The 20,567-nt window shown below is 39.4% G+C and overlaps 2 protein-coding genes across 2 annotated transcripts; one reads left to right on the top strand and one right to left on the bottom strand.

The window, feature by feature from the left end:
* The first annotated feature begins 1,520 nt into the window (after positions 1-1,520).
* On the top strand, positions 1,521-4,222 carry LOC143461671 (troponin I, slow skeletal muscle-like). The gene is made up of 8 exons (XM_076959486.1): positions 1,521-1,632; positions 1,848-1,892; positions 2,178-2,270; positions 2,346-2,429; positions 2,947-3,126; positions 3,350-3,439; positions 3,607-3,789; positions 4,047-4,222. Exons 2-8 carry the CDS (start codon positions 1,875-1,877, stop codon positions 4,128-4,130), a joined length of 732 nt encoding a protein of 243 aa, XP_076815601.1. The 5' UTR covers positions 1,521-1,632; positions 1,848-1,874; the 3' UTR covers positions 4,131-4,222.
* A 372-nt stretch (positions 4,223-4,594) lies between these two features.
* Positions 4,595-16,033, bottom strand: LOC143461670 (MLX-interacting protein-like). Its single transcript, XM_076959485.1, has 23 exons — positions 15,831-16,033; positions 15,573-15,745; positions 14,008-14,096; positions 13,733-13,839; positions 13,353-13,438; positions 12,762-12,851; positions 12,468-12,497; positions 11,943-12,093; positions 11,427-11,519; positions 11,053-11,213; positions 10,741-10,879; positions 10,529-10,653; positions 10,228-10,380; positions 10,014-10,128; positions 9,534-9,677; positions 9,122-9,222; positions 8,615-8,873; positions 8,438-8,493; positions 7,968-8,087; positions 7,642-7,769; positions 6,214-6,467; positions 5,775-5,895; positions 4,595-5,333 (listed from the first exon to the last, which is right to left on the bottom strand). The coding sequence occupies exons 1-23, from the start codon at positions 15,907-15,909 to the stop codon at positions 5,315-5,317; spliced, it is 2,793 nt and encodes a 930-aa protein (XP_076815600.1). The 5' UTR covers positions 15,910-16,033; the 3' UTR covers positions 4,595-5,314.
* Between the last annotated feature and the right edge of the window lie 4,534 nt (positions 16,034-20,567).

The following is a 20,567-nucleotide window of genomic DNA, read 5'->3' as shown; positions in this document are numbered from 1 at the left end:
TAAAGCTAAATCACTGTAACCTACTACTCATAGATTACAAATGTTGTGCGTACGTCATATAAGTTAAACTAAAACGATTTTTACTTGCCTACGCTGCGCTTCATCGAAACCTGGCTTTGAGGCATCGGCGGATCTTGGTGGTTGCGAATATAAGAATGGGAAAGACGTAAGCCTACGTTCGTCATAAATTACAGAAAATGTGAGGTTAGGTCATAAATTACCAATTACTGCATGTTTACCTACAAATGTGATAATAAATTTCATTTCGAGGTGCTTGTAGGCGGCTTTTGAGCCGTAAAAGCGAAAAATACTGCGCTACGCACATTTTGGGGAGATAAAATTTTAGACCAACCTTTCCTTCAAATTTTGGCCCCTGAAAGCATCCCTAAATACGCCAGTGGGCCCACCCACTTTGAGAAAGGTTCTGCCACCGCTGAAACAATATGTGACGTAATTTTGTTAAAGTCACAATCTTTCACTTCTTACTACATCAGCTGCTGAGGAAGAATTCTCCTGGATCCATTCCGGACGCACTGAGATTCGATCCCAACATTCAAATATTTGTTTTCGTCACATATTTCGCTTTCCTCCAGCGCCTCACCACAGCGCAAGATCCAAGATGCGTTCTCTTGGATCGTTCAAACACCTGCAATGACTCCGCATCAAGTGTCGCTACAATCGATTCTATCGCAAGGGTCAAACCCATCGCGTACAAAACAAACAAATAAACAAACAACATAATTCTATTATAAATTTTGTCATTGCATCAGCGCTTTTGCGACACCATGCGAATACATAAACGCTACCAAACAAGTCAGCCGAGCGCGCAGCGCTCATGATGACGATGATACTTAGAGTGAGACGTACAGCCACTTGCGTTTTGGGTATAACATGCGCAGATATAGCAGGCGCTACAAGTATAGATGAGCCGATTTTACTTGCATTATAATAGCGAAATATGAGCCAAGGCGTAAAATATTTTCAATTAAAAATAGAAGTCGGTAGGAAAAATCCATTATAATTTGTTGTTATTTCTGTTGCGCTAGCACCGACATTCGTTATTGGAAAAGCCTTTTATCCATTTAGACGGCAAGCTTTTGAGGGGGCAAGGTTTAACGTTTTACATGCTTGTGGTTTTACGAATATTGTCCATGTTCTTACCATGTCTTACTGTCTTTTTCACGACGCGTGCTTGCTTCGTCGAGCAGCAATCTACAGACATAGAGTGCCTATGACGTCAGTTTGCAGCTGTCGATACAAGAAGCGATCAGAGTTTCCAAGTAAATTTTATATAAATTGCTTCCATTGAATTTTGACTAAACATTTGTTAAAATCATACTTTTGGTGGTTTAAAAACATGTCGAACAACGCACAATTGCATGATATGAAAACAAGAACACTTACAGCCGCGAAACACAATTTGTAATAACTTATATGTCAGTTGAATGAGATTAGTTATAACAGAACAAGAAACACTTCGTGCTATTTTTATTCATGACACTTTGAAGTTGTCAACCAGAACAGACTTTACGATACGTCATTGACCGTAAATAAAAGGAAGATATTTCTACAAGTCCACTCGCTATCTTGCTGTCGAAGAGTAAGGCAACTACCTTCTGCTTACTTACTTTGGTAAACTGTTCATATTTGTATTGAAAGCTAAGATAGAACTGCTTAATTGCGTCCTACTACTATTGTGCTGTACACTATAGTAACTTAGTAAGAAAAGATTTACCAGAAGGTTTACAATAGTTGCTCGATTGCTATATTGGCGGCCGAGAAACATAACTTTATCAGATAAAATGCTAAAGATTAGTTGGTTGTTTTACCGTCATCTCTTTTCCTAGGTGCTAAGAATCAGCATAAAAAAGAATATGTGCGACCAAGAACAGGTATAGTAATGGTTAAAATTAAGCTCACAATTTGGATATTTTGTTAAATGCTTACAGCAAAGTGGCAACAATATCGCCTTTAAGCCACGTACTTGTACAATTATAGCCAGATGCATTTTGTTTTTAATGCATCAACGTTCATTGCATAGGCTGCTTCATGCAGCATACAACCTACTCTCGTGTGAAAGCTTAAACAAGCGACTCAAAATTACACCAACGTGGTCGATTTTTATCGTCAAAAACAAACATATTGAAACGATAATTTAAGAAATTAAAAATTCAAAGTACACGTCGGAATCCTCCAGCGAAGAAGAAGAAGAAGAAGAGGAGGAAGAAGAACAAGAGGAGGAAAGTGAGAGTGAGGAGGAAGTAAAAAAGGTTACGCTTCACTGCACAAGTCGAGAAATTAAGTTGAAGAATATTTGAGACAATTTTCGAATCTGACATATTCAGGTTACCAAGCAGAGAAGTCCCATCACCACAAGCACAACAACTGCCGTCAGCAGAAGTGATGTGAAATCGTCTGAGACAGATAATGTAGTTAAAGCACGATCGCACTTTTTCACAGGCACGTTATTTTACGCTAGAATGTCTCTGAGCATTGAGACCTGTTATAACCATCAACCAAGAGAATGTCGGATGATAAGAATTCCCTAAGCACCAGGGGACAGCTGATAATGTTCGGCGCGGGTCCGATGCTTTCACAGCATGTCTGGCAACTATCTTCTTATCACTGCTTCCACTAAACTTTATAACTTAGTCCTGTCTCACTGTACGCACCGGGAATACAAGCCACTGCACTTACCATTCAACATCGTTGTTTATCAGCCTTTAAGTAAAAATACTTACTTCTACGTTAGTAATCGACCAAGCTTTTCATCAATTGTATGTAGTGTCACATATAGTAAAACAAATCCCATGTAAAATGTGAATATTTCGACGATAGTCAAGTATAGGCATTAACAATGAATAAACTTGTTGGGTTGCATGCACAAAACCCAAGACAAACATCCGCGAGATAGCGCAGTGTGCACTAATTACTTTTTTTATGCAGAGCGGAACTCGCAAGATGACGCATCAAAGAAAGATGATGCTAAAGTCTTTGATGCTCAACAAGGCCCGTGAAGACTTGAAGAGAGAGACGGAAGAAAAAGCTGAGGAAAAGAAGGCCGCTTTGAGCAAGAGATTACAGCCGCTGGGAGACTTGCTCTCAATGTCCCAACAGGACCTAATGGTATAGCCTACATAGCGTAAAGACCCTTGACTATCGCGTACGACTAGTTGGAAAAAGAAACATGTAGTAACTCTCTGTCACAAACTAAAACTTCAGATGCTTTTTCTTACTTAGCAAATGTTCTGGTAAGCTTTGTAAACTACGAGGGATGTGGAGTTGTAACTTTCCTGTAAAACGTTAATCAAACACTGTTGCATGCTTTTCTAATTCCACAACAATGCAGGATCTATGCCGGGATTTGCACGCAAAGATTGACAAGGTCGACGAACAGAGATTCGATATTGAGGGGAGAGTTAAAAAGAACGATCAAGATGTAAGTCAGTGACTTAACGAGACACTCGAAATAGTTTCAATCGCTGTTTTACTTTGATTCGAATATCAGATATCAATTTATGAATTTTAAGTTTTTATGAAGGTTTTGATTGCTCACTTAGGGTAGGTCTAATAAAAGTAGCTTAAATATTTTTCTATCCTTTTCAGATCGAAGACTTGAACCAAAAGATCTTTGATCTTCGCGGAAAGTTCAAGCGTCCCCCACTGCGTCGTGTGAGGATGTCGGCCGATCAGATGTTGCGTGCTCTTCTTGGATCCAAGCACAAGGTCTCCATGGACCTTCGCTCAAACCTCAAGGCCGTGAAGAAGGGAGAGACAAAGAAGGAAGACGTGAGTTGTTCACCCATTTGATACGAGTTTTTTCAATTTTAATCGTGATTTCGTGAGATTTAAACGCTCGCTAAAACACTAACTGGTCATCTATTAGCACAAAGTTTGACTGACAACAAAGGCTAACACAATTAGTTGGCTGCATTGAAGCAAAAACGTGTGTCTGATGTATTGTGTAGGCTACAAACTTACCGTAATAGCTCTGACAGGAGAACACATGTGAGAATATCAATTAAACTCCTTTCGACTTGTTTCAGGCTGAAGTTAAAGATTGGCGAGACAACATTGAAGCAAAGGCAGGCATGGGAGGCAAGATGGCCGTGTTTGAAGGAAAAGAATAAATTGCGGTCTGACACGATTGTTTGAGATAAACTGAACAACAATTTTAAAAGTTTATTTGCTAATAAAGAAAGAAATTTTGTTTTGAGCTGAACTTTGGCTCAGTATTTTTTTTTGATATTTGAGACGAGTCGAGCTGAAATAAAATCTTTGCTCTTGTGCTATTTGAGAAGCTCCTTGGTAGAAACAAATCACAAGAACTCATGTTATCAACGAGGGTTCGCAGTCCGTGGAAAGACTGAGTGTCGGGAAAATTAAAAAACTCGCTTACAGTATCAAATGTTTAAACTTCGGTGTTGTTTTGAATCGCTCTGAGCACACTAATAGCACAAATATTCAACCGCTGGAGAGCACCGGTGCATTTCTAACGGTCATGTGGAAAGAGCTTTCACACGAACAAAACTGTGTAAGAGTTGTATCGATTGACCATCCGGTCCTGTTGAAGTTGTACTGGAAAAGAAAACGCTACAACGACATCCTTTTATTAAAACCGCTAAGTCTCATCCATCAAGCGCACAATATATGGCACAGAACGAGCGGTACAAAGTGATGTCAAAAAGCTCCAAGCAGGGAAAATACCGATGATTCTTCCGCAATCAACCTCTAGTTTTCTGACCAGAAATAATGTAATTAGAACACTGATTGCGTAATAAAACGAGGAATTAAAATCCCGGCTTATAAGCTAACGAGAAGAATGGAACCAGGACCAGACTGCATGGGCTGTGCTCCAATGGAAAGTGGTGTCTTTCTAAAGTGATCTCCCCAAAAAGTTCAAAACACAAAGCCCACTGCACAAGGACTGAACGCTGAGGCCTGAGTTACAAAAGAAAAAAAGACAGGAAGTCCTCCATTAGCTAGGGATCTGTTGTTTCGGGAGCAAGTGGAATTACCCGCGCAGGAAACTCGGTATTGAAAGAAGAGCATGTATAATTGTATATCTACTCGTGGGGCCAGATGTCGACGAAGATGTGGTTCCAAAAAGATGACTCCGCATGCTCCTGACTTGATCAAGGACCGCTTTTTCTCCAGAAAAAGATTAAAAATGACGAGGCGGTGACGAGTTGGAAAATGTGCACAATAGAAAAATAATACAAAAGTATGCGCGCTTTTATATGAATCAAAGGAGTCATAAGTTGGCGCTTCTTCAAAAAGAGACAGTGTACGAACGACGATTGGGTCGTGACTGCTAAGACGCGCTGTTGTGCCTAGAAACAGAAGACACAAACTAGTTACATTGCTGAAAATGATTCGAAAAAATTATTTTATAGAATAAATTGATTTTGCGGTTAGATAGGCAAATACGGTTGTTACAAAACCGTTACTAAGGCGTCACATACAACGTCCGATCTAAGTGAAGCTAATTTACCAAGGGGAGTTAGAAAATAGGTCAATAGCCACGTTTGTGACGACTCTCTGTTGAAGAAGGGAGTAAGCTATGTTTACACAAACCAACACACTTCGCGCCACTGACGTCAGCTTATACCTTGCGCAATAAATCACGTGACGTATAAGATCGCGTCACGACAAGAGAATAGTCGAGGCGGTTATTCGGGTGGATTTAAGAAAAGGCGGCAAGTACTATGACATCAATCAAGTTTGACGAAAATGACCACTGCTATGATATCACAATAGGAAGCTCAGCTCACCTCGATGACGACAACTCGTTCTCTTCTTTCCTGACGCTTTCTTCGATATGATGACGTACTTGGGATGGATTGAGTAGAATAGGGGTTGTGGTGCAGATAACTTGGAGAGACCGGACCACGCCTGAACACATAAGCGTTAGTGAAATATCTCGGCCTTGTTAGACGAGCTTTTTCTGTTCAGAACGAGAAAATCATCTCGGGTGCCAGGGAAGTACGACCTTGTGCGTTATTACCGCGCCCAGTTGTTCTTGTAATATTGTTAAACCACAACTCTTTATTTATAAGCAGGGCGTACTCCTTCAACAATCACATCAACATGCGCTTTTCGACCGGTTTTAGCCGAAACGAACTCAGTCAGTGGCACCGCGTGATCATATGCACCAAACCGTGACGAGTGACGTAGGGAGCGACGAGCGTAGGGTTTATATTATCTACTCACTGGGTCTTAGTTCGCTCAGTGAGCAGCGCTGATCCAACCAATCGAAGACAGTTTGGCAAAGTTCCTGTGAGCTTGCCACTGACACCGTGCGTTGATAGGAATCAAACCAGGGCTGGATGACGACTCCGAATAAATTAAATTTCCAGTCTTGCTTCGTTCTCTGTCGGATCCAGTTCTTGAAATTAGACTTCCCTTCTTCTATCCGGGGTCGGGCAATCGGGGCACCAGTGGCGGGTAATTGCTGCTGGCAATTACTGAAATGACATAAATAATAGACATTTGCTTAAGGTGATGGAAACAAAGTTAGTCAGTCAAAAAGTGATTTCTACTTGTAAACTGTTTACTTACATAAGGTCCATTTCTACTAAGCCAATACGACGTCATTACTACCTAAGTTGGGTCACAAACCATTAAATATATTTATTGCTGACAAGGCATAGAACGATTTGGAAGAAATAACATATGAATAAAATGAGGGCGTTTTGAAAGGTGACTGTGCCAAAATCACCAGAATGACTCAAGTTGTGTGATTAATTACTGTACTTTGGAACACCAGGACTAAAACTTATTTACCAAAGCTTTGACCCTGTGTGATAATTTTGATAAACCACAGGAATAGTGTTCGCTTCACGTGATACAGGCATGTGCTGGATAACAGGATACCATTGGTTGGTGACGTCATGCTGTATGACGCAATCTTATCGTTGGATTGGCAATTTTAGGCCTCAAGAGACGAAATGAAGGCGAGCATATGACGCGTGTGTTGATCACATGAAGCGCACAGGCACGGTGTTGTGAAATTTACCAGGTTGTCTATCTCAATAGCTAGGCCGGTATAAAGTAAATCGCGTATTTAAACCCTAACCAGGCAACTATGGTGATTTCTTCACTTATATTCGATGTCGATGACCAACCTGAACCAAGCTTTGAAAATTACCTTAAATATCGGAATAATGAGGAAATTGTAATCTTTTGCTGCTATCCGGGATGGGTTTGACAACTCTACAACGAGACTAGCAACGAACTTTTCGCTCCCAACAGTCAATGGCGATAAATAAATAATACGATACAATACGAATATTGACGAGTCCAGTTCGCTACTCGCAGCCTGTAATTATAGCGGTTCGCGTTTGATGATATTACCAAATCTAAACTAAACTTCTAAATTTATTGTTCTAAACTTTAGAGCAATAAACACGGGCTTGATGCTCTCTGCTGAAAACCTAATTACAGCGTAGATGTAACTAAAACGTTCTGCTCAGTGATTGGTGCAAAATAAGGGCGTAAACTCATGAATATAATCAGTCATTGCTTGAATTAATTAGAAGGTGGTCGCAACAAGTTTATGAAAAAAAGTTATCATTAAATTTGAAATAGTTTATAACGGTTTTGGTGACTGATGTTGCAATGATTTTGCGTGAGACCCACCTGATGGCTAGATTGAGGTTTTTTAAATCCTGTTTCAAACTTTGGAGCTCTTCTGCCACTTTCGTCCTCTCAGTCTGAAGTAATTTGATGTGCTGGGCCGCTTTGTTCATCAAAGTCGCTTTGCTCAACTTTAAAAGAAAACACGACGTTTCAGACGACGTTTCGGCCACACAAAAGAATTAGTTTATGAATTAAGAACTGTTTCATAGCAAAAACCAATGGTAATGGTAAATTAAACAAATTTAATACTTCTTTTTATTCTAAAGTTTAATGAGAATCGACCCATACGATGTCTTTAGCGTAGTAGAAAACAATTGCTATTTTACTTTTGCAGTGGTCTGTGAATTTCCGCCCGGAAGTAACTTTTGAAGCCGGGAAAACCCCATCTTGATGTTGAATCTTCGCTTCTGTTCTGCAGAAAATGAACCAGACCTCTGCAGCATTTCCTGTGCCCGGAGCAATAAAAAACACGTCATTGAGCCGTTTATTGTGATGACGATATAATAGATACTAGACACTGTAGACAAACCACGAGTTGCAAAATGCGTCTATCATGACTGTTTTTTTTACAGTATACGCATAGAAAATTTTAGTTTATGGCCGCAATGTTGAAAGCGGTTGACAAATGGCCACGATAAAACGTGGAGCGATAGTAAGCGCTTGTTCCACGATCATTTAAAACCGTTTTTAGCGCGTTCCCTGTGTAAATATTAGCCGAGTTTAACAGGGAGAGAGATAATCATGGAAAATGTGTGAGCTCTGTCGCTAGTCAAATGATTTTAGCGCGCTTCATTACCAGCTGAGCTGCATCGCTGCTCTCAGGTGTAGCGGGTTGAGCCAGAGACGCCGAATCTATAGCAGAGAGAGGTATTTAAGGACGCGATGTACACCAAAACGCACAACTAAAAACTTTCACGTAATCCAAATGGAGTAAGTGACCTTGTAACACGCTGTGACATTTCAACAAGCCTACCGTGATCCATCTCCATATTGTCCACCACGGGCTTGAAACTTGCCGACTGGGTGTTTTTATCGTTACTAGAGTTGGGGACTAACGGCCAAGGAGGGACAGAGGCAAGCCGGGCTTCTTCTGCAAGCTTCTCGGTGACGACGTCCGGCATGATGGGCGGGGTATGTTGGGTGGGGCTGGCGTGCACGCTACTATGCGACTTCTGGTGGGTGACTTGAGCAGCTACTTGAGTCTGGGTGTCCAGGACGCTCACTTGAAGAGGCTGTATATGCAATAAATATGGTGTCTAAAATCTGCGTCTGACTTTCTGTTTAAGGAAGATATTACATACAACTAATATTGGGTAAACAACTAATTATTAAGTGATGTGTTTTGTATTTCACTTAAGCCGTGTGCAGTGTACATTTCACAGTGGTAGTTATTAGTGTATATTTGTGAAAGTTAACTTTTAGGAAGCTCCATATACTGGCAGGATAACCGAGGCGAAGTGCATATGTACAGCGGCCTTACCTGACCAGATTTCAAACGAATAACATTGCTCTGTCGGACTGCATCCACGGGTTTCGCGTGCGATCGTGCTGTAACAGTCGTAGGCTTGCCGGCTGGTGTTTCTGCACAACAACAATGCAGTTTCCCGAGTTTAAATTTGACGTGTAGCAAATGCAGCACTTACGAAATGGTCCAGAACAATGTTTAAAACTTACTTTTGAAAAAACATGCTAGACAAAAACTTGATTTACGAACAAAAAACAAGCGCTTGAGCCGTTACATCGAAGTACACCTTCGGCAAAAAATTAGTCACGTATGAGGGCACTTGGACAAGCTTACAACGTTGCTCCAACATCAAGAGCATTACTTATGTTGACGTTTGCCGTCGAAGAGCAGTGTCAATACCATTAACCATACCTCTCTAACAACTCACTGTTTGTTAACAGTTGTCTGAGCAATATGACGTTGGACGTGGTCGGCGTCATATTTGCGTTCTTCGCAAAAACTTGTTGCGAATCTTGCGGATTTTGAGCCATTTCAACCGCAGTGCGCCCATCCCCTCTTACTATGGCGGTAGCTGTAGGTAAAATGCTCGTTCAATAGTTCATATGACGAGTTTAATAACCGTAAAATGGGTTTTTAAAAGAAATATTCGTTTGACCCCCCCACTGTAAAAGGTCATGCACACAGTGCATGAGGCAAAAACAGTGATGTCTCGAAAAACACTCAGTACATAGCAAGTTTGATTTAAACCTTAAGTTCTATAGCCTTGTGCATTAGGCTATGGTTCAAGTGCTATCGTTCACATTAATCGCGCATTCTACTGAGTGTTAATCTAAGCTCGTTTTCCTGGAAACGTACGGTCAATAATTAAATAATTTAAGAAAAGAGGAAAGTAGGCTAATATCATCACCGTTCATGTCGTATGCGTTCGTCTGCAAGGAGGCGATCTGTAACAGCCTATTGTTATCGGCCTGAACGACCACCTGACCGTGATTGTTAGGTAGGAATTCCACTGGAACTGACACCTGGAAAAACCGTTAGAATCAGCCACCAACCAAGAACGGAGTGATTACAATTATTTATGGTGTTTATTGGACGAGTCATTCTGCCCGAGTTGCGCGAACCTGTGGCTTGGTGTAAATTATTCGATCGGAGTTACTGTTTCGGCTCAGTTTAGAATGGGGGTAGGCCGCTAAGTGAGTGGGGTTTCTTTGAACTTGCACGTTCACTTTGTTGGCATCTGGCAGATAAAGCACGTTCGCCATGTCATTTTCTTGCTGAAAACAAGACAACAAAACAGAGATTTTAATTCAAGTAAAAAAATTAAATTTGTCGCGGTATTTCTATTTCCAAAACATATACAATATTCGTTTATAAAAACATATACAAAGCCGATTGACTCAACTGACATAACAAGTAACCTACCAAATGTTTCGGCATCTGCTCAGGCACAAATGGTTTTTGCTGAATATTATAAGGGGGGTTAATAGCAGCCATATCAGTGGATTCAAGTTGCATTTGATTAATTGTTTGGGTCTGTGGCTGCAGGGCTAAATATAATAGTTCAGTTAGTATTTCGCACGATTTGGCTGATATTTTTAAATGAATAATGATGCGTACTACAACACAACTCTTACTCTGTGTAGAATAGGTGTAAGGAACAGTGGTTAAGTTCACTGCTGAAAAAATTGGGTCTGCAGAAGTTACTGGCTCCGTCAGCCTGGAATATTCAGCTTGTGTTGAAACGTCTGGATAACTGTTGATGAAATCCATTGCCTATGCCAAAGAAAGAAAACTCTGTTGTACTCGTCTTCAAAAACAGGAATTGATTCAGATATTAACATAAAAAGCATTAACGAAAATGTAAATAACTTATGCAACTACCAACGTATAATGCTGTATAATTTAATTATCGGCATTAATGAATATCGGAGTATAAGAATGGGCACCTTTTGGGTGGTGGCAATGTTGTTTGCTTGTGATAACGAATTGTGCTCCATGGTGAAAGCAAAGTCATTGGGAGTGAAAATATCATTGTTTGTCTGGCTAAATGTTTGCTGTCCATTTCCTGGCAGACCGGGGTATGCTTTCTTGGTTGGATTGAGAAGTTCTGTTTGTAAAAGAGAATCTTCAAAATAACTACATGGCAGAAGCTACTGGATACACAAAGTGCTACAATTTGCACGTCTTTTAAACTTTAAAGCCTGGTATTTAAATGCAATAATGTAGTAAAGTTCAGGATCTTCCTATTTTGTTAAGGTTGAATGGTAAGTTAAGCTGGTTGTTTACAAATTTATTTCAGAAAATAAAATGAAAAACTTACCCTGCAGAGGGTCGAACTCCATGTAATCATCCATGACCGGTTGAAGCTGGAGCAAGCCAGACTGCATCAGGTCTGAGTTAGTCGCGTGCATTGCTGGTGAAAATTTAATAACCAGTCGTTACATTTTACTAAAATAGTGCAGGAAGCACCGTAGCTACGTAAAACGTAACTCGCTTTAAAACACTTTTTTGTGGGTGTTTGTAAAGTTTGTTGGTAGGTAAGCAAAAATGCTTTAGAAAAGTCTATGAAAAACAGCAATGTGGTAGCAGACAATGGGTCCCGTGCAACTGTCACGTTGCAACCATTTTTTTCAAGCTGAAAATAAAAACATCACAAAGCTGAGAGTTTAACCCAGATAGCTTTTTGTTAGGCAAGCAATTTATGAAAAATCAATCAGTTTTAACTACCGGTGCACACTTACCTACCATCAGACTCTACAATACAGTCAATGGGTATTAATAGAATAACGATATATCAATCAGATAAGGAAATTAAATCAAAGTTTGTAATACTTACCTATTTCCCTTGGATTGGGAAACTGGAACGCCTGCTGAGACAAGCTGTTGAACAGGGTGTCAGTAAAGTCCGTGAATGTTTGGTCGTCCATTCCTTTCTTTTCATATTCAGGCTGTTTTGAGGGTGACTGCTGCCCACTGTTTGTAGCCCACTATCAAGGAAGTGAAAGGTTTTATTATGAGACCAGGCTATGACAATTTCTCCAAACGTAAGCCACAGCTCATATCTATTTTGATTGGCAAGCTTTCTGTAATTTATATTATTTTTGACAGAGTGCGTGGCCTAATTGCAGCGAAAGAAAGATTTTGGCCTTATCTTCAATAAGGTTTCTTAGTGTGGCAAACATTGATTTTTTGGTTGCTTCTGTGCGATTTATACTTGAAGAAATACAGTACATCAAAAAAGAAAATAGTTCAAAGTTTCCATCTTGGACAAACCATACCCAGTCATACGATTAAATATGTATGGAGTTCTATGTCAGTGCAAAAGATACCATGCCACAATTTCAATGCAAGTAATACTCACTGTCAGCCGAGGATAGCCGGACCAATGTAACTAGAAAAAGAAACAAGTCAGGCTGACTTTAACGGCTAATAAACACATCCTCCAGTGCACTTAAAGATCCAATTAAGACCAGTTACAATGGTACTTAAACATAAAGTCTTGGCACTGATTCTCATACATGTACAGTAAGTTTTACACCAAAGAAGGAACGGTAACAAGCAGCATATAAGCAATTGGATTGACAATAGTCCAAATTTTTATATGATAGGAGGTGACTGTTCTACTACATGACACGTGCAGCAAAGAAAAACTCACTTTGTTCATGAAGAATGCTCTCCATTTCTTGTATTCGGCCACGACGGTTTCGATCCTTCTTTTCCAATACTTGCCCTCCATCACAACAGCCTGAAAAATATAGAAAATTATAATGACCGGTATATTATAAAGAGAAAATCTCTCGACTTTTGAAAGTTAATAGATGGCTTTTATTGCAGCTAAGTTGAGGTTAATTTGACACTTTGCTCCAAAACAATACAACAGCTTCGAAATATGATATATACAGTACATCGCCATACTGAGATATGATTTCGCTGCAGGTTTGAGTATTTACATGCTTTGCAAAGATATATATGCAATTATGCATACTTTCAATACTCTAAACAATTTCCGCTATGTGGCATGCGTGTACGTGTAATGCGTGGTTAGGCTAAGTCAACAAGAACAACCGAGCACATGAATCTTCACGGGAAAAACATGTAAAATGGTTATGAACGTTTAGTAAGACAAGCTGGAAATGCTATCTTTTGTATAATAAAATAAAACTTTGGCTACGATAGACAAATTTGAACCCATAAAAATTCATTGTTGAAAACATGGCCTAGACATGATCGGCTAACAACTGCTAACCTCTGGTCGTGCGTGGGAATGGTGATCATTGTCAAGGGGGGTAGCAAACTGGATGAGGGACTGTTCCTTTCTCTTTCTCATGACATCTACATGAAGTATACAGATTAACTTAGGAAGGTAAAACAGCATTGCGATTGCTGACTTGTTTAGCTGCTTTGTAACGACGTGGTATTGTTGACAGAAATCTAGACAAGCTCATATACAGCCTATGGGTCTTACATCCCTGTAACAGATTTCATGCTTAAAGAGAAAGCTTTGAAACTGGAACAACTAGGTTAAACAATTAATGAAGTGCAAGCAAAGGTTAACAAATTAACTAAATATCTCAGTATTCACTGCAGATTCAGCATATTTGCATACACATTAAGTTACTCTCTCACATTGAATGTGCCAAGTCCTCCAAATTGCATTGTTAAGCCTAATCTTGTCTTTAACAGTAAGTTTCAGCCCTTTGAAGTTTTTCCATTTCGGTGACACGACTTTACCGCTAAATGCAAACAAGTACTTTTACAGTGGTGATACATTAGATAGACGAATGTAAATTCACAATGAAATCCAAACCATTGTTTTTATATAACACCATTTAAAGATCTTACAAAGTTCAGGCATATCATTACTAGATTAAAATAAAAACACAAGAATAAAAATGGTGTACCCATGATAAGCCAAGGACATGCATTTGAAAAGTCGTGAAAGTGATCCATCAATCGTAATTTGGTTGGATGGCCCGAACTGGTAGGTATCCTGAACAACAACGTATGATAAATACGACATTGGCAGATCAACAGCCATTAAAAATGAAGGTGATGTGCGCGAGTTTGTTTGATGAGGACAAAGTTATTAATTTACTAGAAACTAATTAACAAATTCAATGCCATGATGGTTGTTTAAGGAAAACATAAAAAACTGTATATACTTTCTTTAAACATAGCTTCTGTAAAATCTGAGAAATTCAGTTAAAATATTAATCTTTTTGTGATTTAACATAAAACGACTCTGGATGAAATATTGGTGGGTAATACCCACCCACTGAGTATACTGTATTATTAGGGTAAATATTAGGGTAGTGATGCAGGAAAAAATTTATATATGTAGATAAAGCATAAAGTTTCATAAAGCAGTTAAATAAAGTTAAAGATATTTTTATGTAAGCCACTAAATCCTAAAATTTTATGATCGTTGAGTGCATGAAATAGAGCAGAACTTTGGAACCAGCCAGTTTTGGATGTACATAATAAGCGATGGTTGTAATAACTGGTTTTCTTAAAACTGCACTAAACAACACCCTAAGGCTCAAGGGGTAAAAATGCACCTTTGTTATATATATATTGCATTTACACTTACAATGCAGCATGAACCAGGTTAGACACTTCGACTGCAGTAAGAAAAACTGAACGATATTCTAAAACAGTCTGCTTGAAAGATATTTGATCATAATTGGCTAGTTTCTTCATAGTAAATAGCCATTTACCAAACATCTTGTTTGATTAGATTTTTGTTCATCTTAAATCATTATTTGAACACTGTTAAGGATAATCTGCTTGCGTGGGGAATGTGGATGTATAAATCAGGATTTTTATAACAGAAAATGAATAGAAAAACTCTGTATATATACAACACTAATACACCAAGCAATTTGGATGTAGTAACGGTAAGAGGTTGGTTCCCCTAAGTGTGGATGTATCAACCAAATTTTACTGTATTATAAATAATTATCAATCATAAAAGAAGCTGAAACATAATATATCATGATTGATAAGTAGAACATATAATATACCAGGGGTGGGCAAACTGCGGCTCGCGAGCCGCACGCGGCTCTCCGGCATGTTTTTTGTGGCTCTTCTAGTCGAATCGTAAAATTCCCAAAAAATTGTAAAGGCTTCCAAGAGTACCGTTTATGAACATTTCTGTCTATTTTTTCTTTATTTAGGCCAGCATTTCGTTTATGACATAACACTAGACATAGAATCCGACATTGTTTTCAGGTATAGATTCTATACTCTATGGCAAAGGTTGTCAAAGTGCGCCTCGCCGACAGGTTTTTTATGGGTCTACTAGCTAAAAAGTAATATCCCAAAAAGACTACTAATAATATAATAATCAAATTGACAATCATTACTGATTTTGCGGCTCGCTGGTCTTTATATTTTTCCGCAAGTGACTCTTTCATTGAACAAGTTTGCCCACCCCTGTAATATACATTGCATGAATTCATATTACCTTTGTTTCTTTCGGCACGTTTGAAAAGTCATACCCATGCTTTATCATGATAGACTGCTCATGGTGTACAGGAGAATCACGGTTGTGATCGATCTCTTCATTTTCATCTTGATCGTCCGCAACCGAGGACACCATGAAGTGTCCAGAGTGGATGACGTCACCTTTTCGGCGAGCTAAATTTCATCACATTGAGACTGAGATCAATACAGACACAAGTTTAAATCATTTATGCAACCTTTCATATTCATGTACTTTTACCTTCATTGGATGGCTTAGATGGGTTGACGTTGTAATTTGCTTGAAAGATCATGGTTGTTTCCATCATTTTTAACGGCATGCAAAGACTAGAGGGCCATTTTTATATTGATATACAATCTTGCTGGACTACCTGAACCCATTAAATCCACACTCAACATATCTGATACTTATTATACAGTAGTAAACCACATGACGTTAGAACTCTGCAAGATAAAAAAAAAAAACTGCTGTACAAGCTTGACCTTTTGCCACTTCAATTACATGGACACATTAAGTTTGACTCTGACTGCAAATGAGCAGCTGATGGGTGTTTCATCAAAAAAATTGTAAGGGTAGCAGGTTTAAAATTTAAATAAACAAACGAATAACAAACTTTGCATGGGTAAAGTTTAAAGATGTATCTAAGTAAGAATAAACATATGGTTTGGCTGCACGTGTTTGAAAATCTTTGTATGTGCAGATAATAATGTCAAAATCACTCCGTTTTCAAGCATGTATAAGTGATCAAAAGTATCTTTCCACCAAAAAAATGGCGACTATAACTCAGAAAGAGCTTGCACACTTCCTTGAAGTTCCCTTCTAGTCTGAGGATGCAAGTTTAAAATTTGCTAAAACTTGCTTAGTTTAAGGTATACTTAATTATAACTGAGCGATATTAATGCGTTGAAGACAATTTACCCAACATATTGAGATATGTATGCTTCATCTTTGGTGTAATGCCATGATATCAAATAATCGTTATTCTTGGACCGAAGAAAGTCTTTGCACGACTTAAACCTGGCGATGATTCATCGCTTGAGCCCTGGTTAGCAAGCTATAACCTAAGAGCCAGTTCCGATAGAAACATACACACATTTTTTATTTCTGTTTTATATCATATTTTATATTTGATATATTTTTTTTATATCACATTGCCCGAATTCGGAACTGTTCACCAGGGCCACTGAACAGGAACAAGCATTGTTAATTCCTTGCCTAAGAGCATATAGCATATATAAGAGCATATTGCTTAACACTAGAAGGACGGCAATTTTCATATACCTAGAAGGACGGAGTGCGTCAATTGACGCAAAAGGTCAAAACGGCGCAAATCTAACGTTTTTTGTTGAGAAAACTGTGCTGTTGCTCCGAAAAAACTACTTCTATCGCATGTCCGCTTTGTGCATTTTAATTAACAAAAGCAATCGCATTGAAAATACAAGCCGTCGTGCCTAAACACTTCTGTTTCATGCAACTCCTTTTTCTTCTTGCACTCTTCCGGGACTTCTCTCCTGTTCTGGCGCATTGTCCCTACGAGGCTGCACTTCTTTTACGCAAGTCGCAGCCAGGTCAAGTGAGGTGAAAAAATTATCGCAAGTGACGTTGTAACCTCCTTGAAAAAGCGGAGCCATGAGTTTCAGTACAACGTCGGTGGGCACACTCACGTGGGGGCTCCTTGCGTCATCTTTTCCAACGTAAGGAAAACCGTTGAATAAATATTTGTTTTCAACGTCAACTGCCAGCCAGAACTTTAGACCAAACTTGTCTGGTTTATTGGCCATATATTGGATGAACTTGCAGCGTGCCTTACACGGCAATAGTTGCTCATCCACAGTTATCTTCCACTGTGGAATGAATGCTTTTTGGCAGTTTGATATAAAACTGTTCCAAAGTTGTGAAGCGAGTGCAAATTTATCATGCAATAGATTCCTACGCCTTTCCGTCTTCAGATCGAAGCGAAGGAATCGTATGAGCTCCAGAAACCTGTCTCTTGCCATGGTTTGGGAAAACATCGGACATCCCCACGACCTCCCCCACAAACTCTTCACAGGGAAGTTGCGCCCTCCTATCACGCCACGAGCAACCACCAAGCCGACGAATTTATCTAATTCATCTAATTTATCTAACTAAGAAACTCTTACTACACTTACGCTTCGATAAACTTCAAAAATTCCGAAATTAGGCTGCGCTTGTGACGAAACTACTCTGTTTTGCGGAAAAGTCGACTTGCATAGTTTGTCGACACGTTTGTCACACCTCTGTGCTGGCAGCTGTGACCTAATTCGATAAACCTGTAATTATCAGCAGAAAGAAAACAATGCTCTCTATCGCGAGAACTGGTTTTTGTACTGTGAAGTAACAATGCGTCAATTGACGCACCCCGTCCTTCTAGGTAGTGACCACGTTAATTATCTCTACCGATAAAATAAAAACTTCATATTCATGGGTTAGTTACCTAACACTAATGTAGGAAAAGTCAGGAAATATCACGGTTTTGCGATGCACCACTTAAAAGTTATAGATGCACTTAGGTTGAAAATGCGTCAATTGACGCGTCCCGTCCTTCTAGTGTTAATAGCACCACCGTGACTAGAAAGAACGGCAGTTTTCAACGAGAAATAGTGCAGGAAAAGATGCAAATTTTTGCATGATGGCGTGCACAAAGCATTGATTCTCTGTTTATTTATTATAAATTGGTGTTCAAACCACTGGTATTTCTTTACTTATTATAAATCAGCATTAAAATGAAAAAGTTCAACGTGCAAGTTGATAAATCTCATTCGCCTGTTTTATTCATATTTAAATCTCCTTGCACCTATTCAATCTTCCTACAGTACGAGGTGAGACAAAAAAGTAGCGGGTCTGTTACTGCCACACTCTTGGATCAATGCTAATCACAGTAATCAGCAAGCCACTTGCTCACCATGCAACACAACTTCTTAGCTCTTTTGCCTTGAAAAATTTTTATGCTTAGGGATTTCATTATTTCGTTACAGGCTTTTTTGTAACGCAGTGTTATTAACCGGTGTCAGAATTTTGTTGCTTTGTGTTGGGCTTGTTTGCAGTCAGTGCTGTTGATTGTTACGCAAACGATGGTAGCACAAAAATGGAGCAGCGAATCAATTTGAAGTTTTTAGTGAAATTGAAGAAGAGTCAAACTGAGTGTTTCAAACTATGGCGGCGATGTGATGTCAAGGACATGAGTCTTTGAATGGCTCAAACGCTTCGAGAGTGGTCATGATAAAGTGGAGGATGACCACAGGTCAGCTTGTCAGGGTCAGTCATTTTGTGCCTGAGGGAGAAACAGTGAATCAGCACTTCTACTCATAGGCGTCGATTTTTAGAAAGAAAATGAAAAAAATGGGGGGCATTGAAAGTTGGGGATTTCCCCAATGTGAGATCGTAAGATCTGCACAACGTTATTGTTGCTATGTATTTATTACGAAGTTTATTTAGAGAAGTAGAAGCTGCTTATAGTTGAATCCGTTCTTTGGACTCACTTAAAAAGTTTTGCAGTTTAATACCAGTAACTGGCTGGACACATCTCCAGCGACCACATTAAACAGGAAAAATATATTATTATGTCATAATTGAGGCGTTTTCAGAAATCCACCCCGCATTATGCTTTCTAGTTTCTTTTATTATCTCGTTTTACACTTTGGGCTTTCTTGCCTCAGTTCTGCTTGTCTGTCTCATGTTGCGCAATTTGCTCTTGCAGCTGTTATCTCTGTGTTATCTTATGTTATCCTTTCTCTCTTGAGTTTTCTCAAAGTAAGCAGGTGTGACTCCCTCTCTTTTCTCCCTCTAACAACTTGTCGCCATTTTTTCCTTCGCTTCGATTCATTAATCGCAATCACGGTTAAACGATTTCAATTTTGTAATGATTTAAGCGCTTGTGCGGAGTAGTAACCATTCCGTTAGCAACACCGTAATAATAATCGTCTTCGAAAAGGTTATACGAGGTAAATTGAAACCTTTGTGGGCAATGATCGTAGTCTGAATAATATCGACTCCAAAAATAAGAAAAAGTTCGATTAAAAAAATTGCATATCGGATCGGTGAAGATTAAAACTGAGGGGGCGAGCGTATATTCCGCCCGCTCAAAATTCCCATGCGGGGGGGGGGGTGCCCTCCCGTAATCGACGCTCATGCTACCGGCAGGTTCTCGTTCAGCTCCATGACAGAGTTCCACGCATCAGGCGGGCAATGTGGAGTGGCAGCTCGTGGCTCCTTCACCATGACAACGCACCCACTCACAAGACCGTCGGTGTGAGGCAGCTCTTGGTCAAAAAACAAATCACAGATCTCGACCACTCTCTCAAGAAATCAAGGTCTCAGTGACAACGGAACTGAAGAGCCTCAAAGTGGAGGAGCTTGCCAAGTGCTTCCGGGGATGACAGGATGGAATGCAAAAGTGTATTAACTCGAAGGGGAAGTACTTTGAAGGGGACAATTCGTAATTTATGAAAAAAGTTTGTGTTAAAATTTTTATGACAACAGTCCCATTACTTTTTTGTCACACCTCGTTTACTTCTTAGTTTGCAACTAAGCTAGACCTATAGATTTAGCAATTGATTTAGGCTCTAGCTATCTGTAGGCCGGATGAATTTTCATCGATTCTAATCAAAATTCATTCAACTGCCATGGCTAAATAGATGACGCCAGTTCTGCTTGTTCGTCACGCTTCGATGACTGTGAACATTTTTCGCAGTGGTGCTTGCGACCGTTTCTCTGCTATGATAATTTCTTTACTTCCTGTCGAAAGCATTACAGCGATTGGACTTGCCTGCCACTTGATAATATCCAGAAAGTTGTGACTGACTTACACCTTGAAATAAACTGCCCATGGTCGGGTATATACACTAACAAGCTGGGTAGACTTTGCATTTGTGGTCCTTTCTTGAACTACAGCGTCTTGCTTTGGTAGGTACAACAATTGCAAAGTCGCAGCATACGATTAGGCTCTATATTATTTAA

Source organism: Clavelina lepadiformis, chromosome 6, assembly GCF_947623445.1.
Source record: "Clavelina lepadiformis chromosome 6, kaClaLepa1.1, whole genome shotgun sequence".
In the NCBI taxonomy this organism is placed as follows: Eukaryota; Metazoa; Chordata; class Ascidiacea; order Aplousobranchia; family Clavelinidae; genus Clavelina; species Clavelina lepadiformis.
Note: the sequence above shows the minus strand (reverse complement) of the source record. Positions and strands in the feature narration are given on the sequence as shown.

Excerpts from the sequence above, each read along its gene's own strand:
- LOC143461671 (XM_076959486.1), top strand. Across the intron at positions 3,127-3,349 it reads TGTCCCAACAGGACCTAATG|GATCTATGCCGGGATTTGCA; the intron begins GTATAGCCTACA and ends ACAACAATGCAG. Across the intron at positions 3,790-4,046 it reads GAGAGACAAAGAAGGAAGAC|GCTGAAGTTAAAGATTGGCG; the intron begins GTGAGTTGTTCA and ends GACTTGTTTCAG.
- LOC143461670 (XM_076959485.1), bottom strand. The coding sequence starts at position 15,909 with ATGCCGTTAAAAATGATGGAAACAACCATGATCTTTCAAGCAAATTAC. Across the intron at positions 8,874-9,121 it reads TTCGTTTGAAATCTGGTCAG|CCTCTTCAAGTGAGCGTCCT; the intron begins GTAAGGCCGCTG and ends TTGCATATACAG. Across the intron at positions 8,088-8,437 it reads GCAGCGATGCAGCTCAGCTG|GAAATGCTGCAGAGGTCTGG; the intron begins GTAATGAAGCGC and ends CTCCGGGCACAG.